This window comes from Rhinatrema bivittatum, chromosome 9 (genome assembly GCF_901001135.1).
Source record: "Rhinatrema bivittatum chromosome 9, aRhiBiv1.1, whole genome shotgun sequence".
Taxonomy (NCBI): domain Eukaryota; kingdom Metazoa; phylum Chordata; class Amphibia; order Gymnophiona; family Rhinatrematidae; genus Rhinatrema; species Rhinatrema bivittatum.
Genome location: NC_042623.1, coordinates 17177802 through 17190573, shown reverse-complemented (window position 1 = coordinate 17190573; position 12772 = coordinate 17177802). Strand labels below are relative to the sequence as shown.

General features: G+C 44.1%; 1 protein-coding gene across 2 annotated transcripts in view; it reads left to right on the top strand.

Annotated features, from left to right (window-relative positions):
• Positions 1–8468, top strand: part of LOC115098838 (splicing factor 45) — a 41440-nt gene extending 32972 nt beyond the window's left edge. For both annotated transcript variants that reach the window (XM_029615837.1, XM_029615836.1), the window contains 4 exons: positions 528–604; positions 3180–3278; positions 4949–5021; positions 8125–8468. In XM_029615837.1, coding sequence (XP_029471697.1) covers positions 528–604; positions 3180–3278; positions 4949–5021; positions 8125–8228 — 353 coding nt within the window. In that variant the 3' untranslated portion in view covers positions 8229–8468. The remainder of the gene's footprint in view (positions 1–527; positions 605–3179; positions 3279–4948; positions 5022–8124) is intronic.
• Positions 8469–12772: the final 4304 nt, after the last annotated feature.

Genomic DNA, 12772 nt, shown 5'->3' with positions numbered 1-12772 from the left:
TTGTTTTGTTTTTAATTTAAGGTTTTTATTGAATTTTTAACATTGAAATACATAGGTAACGTACAGAAGCGTATTAGAAATACATACGAAACACAAATCCCCCCCCCACATCCCCCTTCCTGGGGGAGTCCATAAGAAAAAGAACTTCAATCCGTCCATAGCACATCTAAATCTGAAAAGAGAAAGCGATAGCCCAAATACGGAGCATAACTGATATGCAAGGTCTCGATTTACAAAAACGTGCGTACATGAACCAAAGATTCACCCATCCATATACATAAGAACGAATCTGTAATTCCCAGAACGCAAAGCCGGGAAAAGGTAAGAGCAGCAGCCGGCCTCTCTTTTTAAAGCAAAGAATTTAGTAGTGCTGGGCAGCGCAGCGCGCAGCCTTTGTGTAGAAGAGCACCCTAAATCGGGGTCGTGAACGTGAAGGTGGCAGCTCTTCTCCCTCGGGATCTGATTGTTGGGTGGGGCTTACAGCTGCGTGTATTAACAATTACAGCCCATGCACTTTTGTCCTTCAGTTGACGCCCTGAAGAAATCTGACTCCAATCCGTTGACGGAGATTCTGAAGTGCCCTACCAAGGTGGTCTTACTAAGGGTGAGAAGAGAGTGAAATTTTTTTTTTATCAGGGTCCTTTATTTTCAAAGGGGTTTGGGACTTAAACTTACTTATAAACATGGAATGGTTTCCTGGCGAGGAGGTGGGGACAGTGGGCCGATGTAATAAGCTGTGGTAAGGCACTCGCGGGTATATCGGTGCTGAAAAACCCCGCGCAAAAATTGGAGTAAAAACACGTGGTTGGTTTAGTGCAGGCCCATGCAAATGAAGCACTTAACGGGTAATGCAGAGAAAATTGTTAGTACATGGGTTTTTTAGCGCCTGGATAAGGGCAGGAGTAAAAGTTAAAAGCACCTGTTTTGAGATACACAAAATAATCCAGGAATAAGCCATGCCAGATGTAAATAATACTGCTTTTATATTTCAGTGCATGTACCTGAGAATAAGCCATGCCAGTTGTAAATAATTCTGCTTGCATATTTCAGTGCATGTACCTGAGAATAAGCCAGGCCAGCTGCAAATAATTCTGCTTTTATATTTCAGTGCATGTACCTGAGAATAAGCCATGCCAGCTGTAAATAATACTGCTTTTATATTTCAGTGCATGTACCTGAGAATAAGCCAGGCCAGCTGCAAATAATACTGCTTTTATATTTCAGTGCATGTACCTGAGAATAAGCCAGGCCAGCTGCAAATAATTCTGCTTTTATATTTCAGTGCATGTACCTGAGAATAAGCCATGCCAGCTGTAAATAATTCTGCTTTTATATTTCAGTGCATGTACCTGAGAATAAGCCATGCCAGCTGTAAATAATTCTGCTTTTATATTTCAGTGCATGTACCTGAGAATAAGCCATGCCAGCTGTAAATAATTCTGCTTTTATATTTCAGTGCATGTACCTGAGAATAAGCCATGCCAGCTGTAAATAATTCTGCTTTTATATTTCAGTGCATGTACCTGAGAATAAGCCAGGCCAGCTGTAAATAATTCTGCTTTTATATTTCAGTGCATGTACCTGAGAATAAGCCATGCCAGCTGTAAATAATTCTGCTTTTATATTTCAGTGCATGTACCTGAGAATAAGCCAGGCCAGCTGTAAATAATTCTGCTTTTATATTTCAGTGCATGTATCTGAGAATAAGCCATACCAGCTGCAAATACTGCTTTTATATTTCAGTGCATGTACCTGAGAATAAGCCAGGCCAGCTGTAAACAATTCTGCTTGCATATTGAGTGCATGTACCTGCCCAGTTCTCATTTGTCAAAGTTTTGTATTGTACAGAGCCTGGCACATAGAATTGTTATGCATTTTCCACTCTGCCTGTGTATCTGAAGCTGAAATAATACTTTGCAGAGCAGTGGCTTGAGTTTGAAACCAGCTTTGCTTATCTAACTCGTAAGCATTATACAGGACAATTTCTTTTGTAGGCTCTGATATCTCTTGGATCAGCGTAGGCATAATCCGTTTGGCCTCTGTCACTTTAAACAGCCACTAAGGAACTCTGCAGCATTTTTTTACATTGACGCTGATTTTAGCGCCTGTTTTTCCCGCGGTTTTCTGCATTGTGGGTTTAGGCGTGTGTTTTGTTTTTTTTTAACCTCGTGTAGATTTTTGGTGCGGGCCTCGTTCGCATACCTTTTTATTTTATTACATCCCATGGGGCTGCCAGTTTTTACCCTGCCCTTGCTCAAAAATTGGCACAGAAACTAGCACCAATTTTGCATAGCTTTTATTACATCGGCCCCAAAAGCAGTTATGGAATTAAAGGAAGCAGTGGGGAAGGCAGGGGACACCTGGACCTTATATAGAGCTAAAAAAGGGAAAACGGCCAGACCTGACGGGCCTTGTTCTTTCTGCCTGGCCTCACTTTCTGTGTTTGCAAGGAACTGAAGATGTAATAAATCAGAAGGTAAAATAAATTCAGAAGCTTGGGCTCAGTGAATCCCTACTCTTCTTTCATCCTAACCCGCTGTTACCATATACTTGAGGACCTTTGTTTTCAGTTAATTCTTTAATTTTTCCTGGGATTTTATCAGTGTTTATTGCAACCAAAATAGGAGAAAACCGTGGAGGGGGGGGGAAAAAGGACTTTTCATATTTCCAGGTAAATATCGTTGCAAAAAAAAAAAACCAAAACAAAACCCCAGAAATTCCCAGGAGAAATAAAATAAAAACTGCGAACAGATATCCCTGCATCTAGCTACTCCATCCTTTCTGGATTGCTTGGAGCTCTCTGTCCTTCACAGTCTCTGCCCCCACATTGCAGCCAACGATCTGGGAAGCTGGCGTAGCAAAGCTGCTGGCTCGGTCCCTGTGTGTAGCACTCCCACGAGACATCAGAGCTGGGACAGAAGCAGAAGGGTGCGGTTCTGAGCAAATGTATTGAGTACAAGAAAAAAAAGATTTATTTTTTTTTTCTAATCCTTGATTCGGGTGCAGACGTTTTCTTGTTTTTCGCTAGGGCCAGTGCCCACTGTCAGAAACCTTCACCTTGGTGTAATTTTATTCTTGGAGAAATGAGCTTGCCCCATACCCCTGGTGTTACAGACCCTACGCGCCCTGTACCCGGCTAAGTAACAAAACGATTGCCCCTGTTCGTGCTTTGCTCCCAGAATATGGTAGGTGCCGGGGAAGTCGACGAGGACCTGGAAGCAGAAACAAAAGAAGAATGTGAAAAATACGGCAAGGTCGGAAAATGTGTCATTTTTGAGGTGAGGCGTCATTTTGCGGCTGAAAGCCCCTTTTCCCGGGGTGGTTTTAGGGAAGCAGCGCCGCATGCTGAGTGCCCAGCGTTTTGGTATCGCTTACGTGCCAGGCTGGGCACTATCTCGCAGTAAGAGCATGGGGGGGGGGGGGGGTGTGGGGCTGCTGGATCCGTTCGGTAACGCGAGGGGCAGTGGGGTGTGTGCCTGTAACAGCGGAGCAAGGGCCCGGGAGCCTTGTGGCCGGCAGCTCCAGTGGGTGTAGGGTTGTCACCGCCGGCTAATCTATGATCAGGCAAACTGAGCCCTAAATTCTACTTTACTGCTGCTAGGCCCCCCTGCTTTCATGGCGCTGGGCAGCGTGCCTGGTGATATCACTGCTGACCCTTTCTTCCCACTAATATTCCTGTGGTTCACCTTTCCAGGGGTATATTCAGGCTGACAGAACCAGAGCTGCCTCTTAATACCCAAATAAACGTCCATGAAGCAGAGGCATTCCTTTGGCAAATCTCAGCTTTACTGCCCAAGCAACATTATCATAATTCTTGCAGAACAAATCACCGGCAAAGTTCTTAGCTTCAAGCAAAGCAGTTGTCATTTTAGACCCACTACTAGACCCTAAGCAGTACTGGGGAACCCTATCTAGCACAGCATATTATTTGTTTCTCTGGGACAGGAGAGTTTCACTGAGGCAGCTATGTGCAAGGAATATCCATGCTATGTAGCTAGCCCTGGCTGCTGAGGCCAAACAGTCCCTGTACGTATCCGGATCAGTCCAGACTCCTGGTTTTGCCTCCCCACCAGCATAATTGACGAGAAGATTTGCAGCTCTCACAGCTTACTAATTAAGCCTGGTCTTCTGCTTCCGGGCATCTCACAAATACAGCTTTTTAATTCAAACAAAACACTCTTCCTATGCATTTCCCCCACTGCAGTTTCTAAGCTGAGGAGAGGTTTGCTCCTAGGGATGTGTCACCAAGTCTCTCTTTACTCAGTACTGCCGTTGCCCACATTCTCTGTACTGCTGAATATATTAAGAGTCCCCTGGTGCAGCAACCCAACTTGGACAGGACGCAGCACGCCAAGCAAACCCAGTTCCGACCAGGTTATACCTTACTTGCTTCTGCCTTGTTCCTCGTACTTGTCTGGCTTCCCTCATACATGTCGACAAAAAACCTTTCCTTTCCTTTCCTGTTTATAGCAGTGTCCTCCTTAGGCAGTATGGCAAAAGAAAACTATCACTTAAAAAACATATTGTGTGGAAAATCCTGCCTCAGGGTCCTCTTCCACTGAGTCACCTCCCATGGTGAGTCTGCTCAGCTGTTCCCCTGACTGTGACTCCTTTACTGCCCCAGGAACCCCCTATACCCCTCCCCTGAGCCTTCTGCGAGGTGCTCATGACTCTACCCAGTTGTGAGTCAGGAGGGCTGGCCTCTGGCCCAAGAGACTAGGCACAGGTACCCTGGGAAATGTAGTTCCCTGCACTGCTACTTTCACTTTTCCCTTATTTCTACCCAGTCTTGTGCTGATCCTGTGGTTTTAACCAGGGATTCCTGTGCCAGGGGCTAAGCCACAGACTGATGCATGGCCACAATCATCATATAGCACAGCTAGAGAGAAGTAACTCAAAGGCACGTCAGCTTGCAAACTTTCTTCATCCATGTTTTAAACACTTTCAGATTCCTGGTGCCCCTGATGATGAAGCGGTGAGAATATTTTTGGAATTTGAAAGGGTTGAATCTGCGATCAAAGGTAAAGTAATTCTGTTGGCTGCCTTCCAACTCTGTTCATTGGATTTTCCAGGGATTTCCGCGTTAGCTTTCTAATCTGACACAAGATAGACGTGTGGGTTTTGCTAACTGATCCCGTGGGTCTGCTGAGATTGCACATCTGTGAAGTGAGGGAGGTTCAGCTAGCTGCAATTTTAGCACAGGGTGGGGGGCTGAGGGTAGAATGAATTCACTCTCTCTTTATGAAAAGAATTGAGGGCTTTCGGTCATAAGTATTAAAGGTCTCTCGATTACTTTACTTTAGCCAGGCCTCATAGTGAATACCGACAAATCATGCACTTTAACCTGCCAAAATCCCATTCAAGAAGAAACAAAAGAAGCCTTGAGAACAGTATCCCTCCTTGGAAATTAAACTAGAGTGCCGTGGCCTGAGAGGGAGAGCAGTTCTGGTGGCCTAAGGCTAGGAGGATCTCTTATAGGCAGAAGAGATGGCCTCTGCTATGCGCTGAACCATTACGTATGCAGAAGCAGATACCTTTTCGCTTTCTACCATCAAGCAGGAAGTATTTGCCACTCGTTTTTTTTTCCTCTAAGATTTACTGTAATAATAATTTGCATTTATATAATATTTTCCATCTGGGGCAGATAAGAAATCGGATTTGTTTTAGAATTGTTTGTATAAAGAATTTCTAAATTTTTTTTTAAATGTTTCCCTTTTTAAAATATAATTGCTTATAACCCAAATTTGAATTTAATACAAAGTATGTGTGAAGCTGAAAGATATAATCTAGTGAAAGCTTTTTAAAATATTATACAAATAAGTGTTGAATTCCTGAGTGTTGATCAGAAACTTGAGGTTAAATGTTTTGCATAAGAAGGAGCAGAAGGAAACACAATTATCTGACTTTTGAGGGTAAGATTATCTGAAGAGGCTGTGTAGCGTACTGAATCAGATCTTCTGTGGGATGTAATAGTGCACTTCTTAATGCCTTTTTGGCTGCTAAAATAATTCCCCAGTCACCCGTGAATGTGCTAAACCTGGGGCACTTATAGTCAAATGAGTGTGCTGATCATTTTTAGTGTGCAGATGACAGAGCACTAGTGTAAAACACAAAGTGAGCAGTAAATGCTGTTAATAACTCTGGGTTAGATTTTTTCATACCTCTGAGCACAGAAGTTAAAACTTCAGTGTTAGATGCGAGATCCTCTGGCATGGGACCTATGAAACACTGATTTTTCAGCTTTAATATCCGTGATTAAAGGTTACACTTAACTTCAGGGTTCGAAGTTAAATTTAAAAATGAATTTAACATGTAACGCTGAATTTTTTAGTGCACTTCTGTCTCCTTGCATGTGTATGCAGACAAAACCAGTTTTGTTTGCTAAAAAATAAAAATTTTGAGTGTGGTTTTGTCTTGGCTAGGGCAGCTGGGTACAAACTAAGTGGATTATTTGGTAATTAGTATTAATGATACAGGAGCTATAACTAAGAGGAGGCATCCTTTGGAAGGAGCAGAAGCGGCTGCTTTTATGTTAAAGTAATTGTACGGGGTATGAAGAAGCACCATCCTCGTTGAAGGAGTCTAACCGAGATAATTCGTAAGATGCAGTAAAAGTTGACGGCACGCATCCATACTTATGGTGATGGACGTTAGGTCGTGCAGAAAGTACACTGGGTCACTTCAGAAATACCTGGAAGGAGAGAGAGAGAGAGAGAGAGCGTTGGCGTGGGCTCTGCATCCTGCTGCAAGGTACAGGCCGGGAAAGGCCCTGGCAGAAGGCTCTGATCAGGCAGCTTTTCCAAGGTGCTTTTTCCCCCTGCTCTCTGAAACTCTCCCGCCCCTCGGGGGAGGGGGCGCTCACGTACCGTAAAGATGTAATCCTGTGCGCGCATCACTTTACCTGCAGAAAGCATCTCCTCAGAAACACTGGGGCAGATTTGGGCGGGAGCTTTCCCTTTGGAAATCGCTGCAAGGTCTATGGATAAAAAGCACCCGGGGACTTTGCACTTCTGTGGGCATTTTGAAAATTGCACTCAAAGTGGTTAAAAGTAGGAAAAGAGAACAAGGACAGGTGGCGATCAGGATCATGTTATGTTTCTAACCTGGAGGCAGGGGATGTGACAGGTTTGGCTGCTCCAGCTGCTCTTTCTCCCTGGATTATTTATACCCAGTTTTTTGTCATTTATTTTTTTTTTTTTTCTGTCTCAACACCGGGAAATGGGCATCTCTTGTATCTGTGCATTTTTCTGGCTTTTCAACTGTTGGCAGCCTCTTGCAAGCTAAATCCCCCCCTCACAGCTGTTTGAGAAAAAAAAAAAAAAAAACACCAGGTCTGGCTGGGCCTTGTTTCTCCTGTAGCCCGACTGTCGAGCGAGCCTCTTCCAGCTCTGTAGGCCATTGCCCTTCAGATGCCCTCGTAAACACCAATGGCTTCACCTCCCCTCTTCACGCTCTGCCGCCTTGTAATGTTCTCTGTGGATTGTCTGCGTTTCCAGGGCCTTATGAAACATCTTGGCTACAGTCCCTCAGCAAATGCTCTCTCTTCATGAACGTAATCGCTTTGATGGGGTTTTCTTCTGCTCCTGCCAGGGGAAGGATGACCTCTTAGATACAGCTCTTTTTGTGTTGTGCATTTTGTGTCACGGAGTTGTCATGGTGCTTCGTTCTGGTAAATATCTCATGCACAGTTTTCTGACTATACTGCGCAGCACTGCCAATGTCTACTAGGGCTTTAAACTGATAAAAAGCACAATTTAAAACTATTAAGAATTAATGTATTTGGGTAGAAAAAAGTAGCAAATAGAACATAAATGCTTTGTGTAGTGATAAAAGGTTTTAATTGTGTGCATCTTTTTTTTTTTTTTTTTTTACTCGAGTCCATAAGCATAAATAGAATAAAACACAAAATCAGTTATTGAAACCCAGACTTTCCGTGTGCATTAATGAAATTGGTTGTTCTGGGATCTCTGACCCCTTGGGGGCCTGCACGGCTGAGCGGCAGCACATCCCTGCCCGTGTCGTACCAGTGTCTCGCCCGGGGACACTGGCTTAAGAAGAGAGGAAACGGTTGCTTAGTTGATCGCGCCGTTTCATTTTTCTAACTTGTTTTGTTTTCCGTTTCAGCCGTGGTTGATCTGAATGGAAGGTATTTCGGTGGCCGGGTGGTAAAAGCTTGTTTCTACAACTTGGACAAGTTTCGGGTCCTGGACCTTACGGAACTGTATTGACGCACCTGCGATCGGCTTTGACCTGCAAGACTGAGCAGAGAATCAAATGCTCTTGGGAAACTGGACCTATTCTCTCTGGGAGGAGATTCTCATCTTCATTGTGATGGCCCTGTTTTTGCTTTAGGTTTCATTTTAATTTTTATTTGTTTGTTTTGTTTTTTTTATAGGATAAAGAAACTTTCTAAGTGGTCAGTCTTTGATGCATTTTTATTTTTCACGATAAAGATTCGTTTCCATTTATGGTGGCCTTTATTTTATAGTTTCTTGCATTTTGGGATATTGCTGTATGTCGCTGCTCTTGCTAACAGAGGTCTCTCTTCCATAATTCAGACTTTGCTTTAGTGCAAGTGGGCATGGAAAGGACCACCTTGTAGGAATCTCTTCCTGTAATGCATATTAATGTTTGCTGGAACTTCAAATTGCAGTCAATTTTTCATGTTGATCGTGAAAAGGTATATTTCCTGTTAATACCCAGATCAGTCCAGACAATGGGTTTATGCATCCCTACCAGCAGATGGAGACAGAACAAAACCTTTGAGGCACTGCTACATAACCAAGAGCGCCACCTGCAGTCCCTCAGTATTTCTTTGAAATTTCTGTCTCCAGCAGATAGTAGAGGTGCAAACATGCAGTCAGTTTAAAACAAAAAAACAAAAGGGAAGAAATGTTAGTACAGAGTAGAGAAAAGAAGATCTGGAGCTCCCAGAAGTGTTTAGGTACATTCATGGTACCTCTCCTCTCTGGGAGCACTGAGAGAAGAGGATCACCTTGCTGGTGGCTGAAAGGAATCAGTCAATTTTTGCTAGGGACATTGTCTTTTTTAAAAGTATTGGGGCAAAGTTAACTATTTGGGAATATTATTTAGTGTGTTTGTACTTTTAATAGTCAGTAAGGCAGCGAATAAACAAGTTAGACTGTTTGTATTTTTAAATACAGAACTGTAATACAGAATAGTAAGCAGAACTGAGTGCTTGTATTTAAAAAAAAAAAAAAGTATCCAGAAGCTAGAAATAAGCTAGGAGCAGTGTATACCTAAGTAAAAAGTTGAAAAGTTCAGTTAATCACTTTGGAAAGGTGTTGAGGTAGAGTGATTTGGTTTGAATAGGTACCAACATTTGTTAATCAAGAGAGCAGTGAGTCACTCTGGCTGACTAACTGAAGTTAGACTGTTTGTATTTGAATACTGTGTACAATTCTGGTCGCTGCATCTCAAAAAAGATATAATTGCGATGGAGAAGGTACAGAGAAGGGCTACTAAAATGTTAAAGGGGAATGGAACAGCTCCCATATGAGGAAAGACTAAAGAGGTTAGGACTTTTCAGCTTGGAGAAGAGACGGCTGAGGGGGGGGATATGATAGAGATGTTTAAAATCATGAGAGGTCTAGAACGGGTAGATGTGAATCGGTTATTTACTCTTTCAGATAATAGAAAGACTAGGGGGCACTCCATGAAGTTAGCATTTGGCACATTTAAAACTAATCGGAGAAAGTTCTTTTTTACTCAAAACACAATTAAACTCTGGAATTTGTTGCCAGAGGATGTGATTAGTGCAGTTAGTGTAGCTGTGTTTAAAAAAGGATTGGATAAGTTCTTGGAGAGTGTTTGAGGCCTGGTGGTGGTACCCATGACACTGATCCCTTGCAGGCAAATTACCTGCTATTAATTAAGTTGACTTAGAAAATAGTCACTGCTATTACTAGCAACGGTAACATGGGATAGACTTAGTTTTTGGGTACTTTCCAGGTTCTTATGGCCTGGATTGGCCTCTGTTGGAAACAGGATGCTGGGCTTGATGGACCCTTGGTCTGGCTCAGTATGACATGTTCTTATGGTTCAGCCATGGCCAGAGAGGCTACTGCTGTATGTCTTTCCTCCATGGCTGCTTATAGGTTGGGTGCTCTGTCGCATCGAGCAGGATCAGGGACAGTGATCCTGGTAGCGCTGGAGTGGCTGTGACGTCTGTGGTTTGTGGATCTGGTGCAGCTGGTGGTGGACAGGCCCGTTCGCTTAAGCCATTTGAAGGGTCTGCTGAGCCAGGGACCCATCTTGTCAGAGCAGGCGGATTGTTTCTGTCTAGCGGCTTTTCAAAGGTGATGTTTCCGCCTGAAGGGTTATTCCGAGCCGGTGACTTCTACTCTGTTTCATGCTAGGAGATCCTCCACTTCTTTGGTGTATATCAGAGTTTGGAGAGTGTTGAGGCCTGGTGGTGGTACCCATGACACTGATCCCTTGCAGGCAAATGTGGTCCAGGTTTTGGCCTTATTTGCAGGAGGGGCTGTTGAAAGGTTTGGCCTATAATTCTCTCCGAGTCCAGGTTGCAGCCTTAGGTTGTTTTAGTGGGGAGGTTGCAGGGAAGACTTTTAGCTTCACGTCCGGAAATAGTGCATTTTTTTGAAAGGAGCAAGGCATTTACGCCCTCCAGTTCGTAGCCTGTCCATCCTGGAATCTCAGTTTGATTCTGTGAGTCTTATGTGGCCTTTCCTTCGAGCCTTTATGCAGGGCTTTTTTTGAAGGCACTTTTTCTAGTGGCGATTTGCTCAACGAGATGGACTTCTGAGCTCCAAGGCTGATCGTGCAGGGAGCCCTTTTTGCAGATTTCCGATGATGGAATCTCGTTGCGGGCGGTTCCTTTCTTTTTGCCCAAGGCAGTGTTGGCTTTTCATCTTAGATAATGCAGTTGCTGGGGTTTTCGCCTTTGACGCCCGATTCTCCCCCCTGCGAGGGAGCTTCATCTTTTGGATGTCAGGTTCTCCTAAGATATCTCAAGGGTGACTAATGAATATCTGACCTTGGACCATCTTTTTTGTGGTGTTCAGTGGACCAAGAAAGGGTGGTAAGGCGACTAAGAGTACGATGTCTCGTTTGGTTGAAGGAGGCGATTGTTTCAGCCTGTATTTGTAAAGGTCGGACGCTCCCTGAGGGTTTGCGGGCGCATTCCACTAGGGCTCAGGCATCCTCCTGGGCGGAGTTTCAGTTGGTGTCGCCACAGGAGGATTTGTAGGGCAGCAGCGTGGTCCTCTTTGCACACTTTCACTAAACATTACCGTTTGGATGTCAGGGCCCCAGAGGAGGGCGCCTTTGGGGAAAGTGTGCTGCGTGCAGGTCTTTCGGGATCCCACCCAGTGAGGGGGCTTGGGAACATCCCACTTGTCTGGACTGATCTGGGTATGAACAGGAAAGGAAAATTTGGTTCTTACCTGCTAATTTTCGTTCCTGGAATATCAAAGATCAGTCCAGGCTACTGTCCCATTCTGAGTATGATTAATTTTTAGAAAGACCTCGCCTGATTCTGGATGCTGCTGATGATGCAGAGATTAATTTTGTTTTGCAGACGATAATTGTGTATAGTTCTTGTAGTTTTGAGATTTAAAAAAGTTTTTCTTGACCATAGTTCAGGGGTCAGTTTGGCTGGGAGCTCCAACTTGTTCCCCAGCTTCTTTAGAGGTTTGGAGTTACACATCTTGGCTTGGGCACAGGTCAATACTGAGGGACTGCAGGTGACACTCTTGGTTATGTAGCAGTGCCTCAATATTTTTGTTCTCCGACTCCATCTGCTGGTAGGGATGCATAAACCCACTTGTCTGGACTGAGCTGTGGTAGTCCAGGAATGAAAATTAGCAGGTAATTTCCAATTTTCTTCTTTAGGACAGGCTAGGAGTTCCTGTGAGCCGAGCAATGAAAGAGCTCTTTCATGATTTGAATCGAGTCGTGAGGGCAAAGCTATTGCTGGGAGTGAGAAGTTCCTGGGTCTGTCTCCATTCCTGGACCATGGGTGGAAACGAGTCCTAGTATTGCTTCATGGGTCCATAGCCGCCCCCAAAATAGCTGGAAATGCAAACCGCATTTATGCACTGAACAGTTCCCGATACGTGATGGGAAGATGTAAATGGACCTTGATTTCTTTCTCTCTCCCATTCTGGTGGTTGCCAGCCTGGAAGCTTTATCTGTTTCCAGTTGCACTGTTCTGTGGCCTTCTGGTTGAATTCTCAGAAGCTTTGCCTGCTGATATTATAATGTCACTGTGCTTTATGGGGAAATCATGCCATTATTGCCCATCTCCAAAGTGTATTTTATCTGCCTTGAAAGAGTTCAGACAAAGTTGGATGGGAGCCTGTATCGTGTGCCAGGCCTTAGGCGTCCTTTCCATTTACATTTTTTTTAACTCTCTGTATGGAGAAGGTGTTCACTTTGATGGGGTTTTTTTAGTTTGAATTTTTCTTCACTCCCATGTTTTGTAAAGGTGACTTGCAGCAGTGGCCTGGCTCGTGACCTACCCCATCTTACAAGACTTCCATGTGGCCATAGTCCAGTTGTGCGACTCCTTGCTACCAGCCGGGCTTCTGTGCCTTACCTGGTATAAGCCTGATCCTCTGTCCCTCTCAAATCCCACCTTCTCCCTGATCCAGCTCCCAGCAGTAGGTCATATTTTCCTCCTCTAGCCATAAAATCCAGAATATCCTCCTGCTCTGCCGCTAGCCAATGCTCTTTCCAAATCAGTTGGTACAAATCAAAATCTTTGCTCAGTCTGGATTGCAGTCTGGCC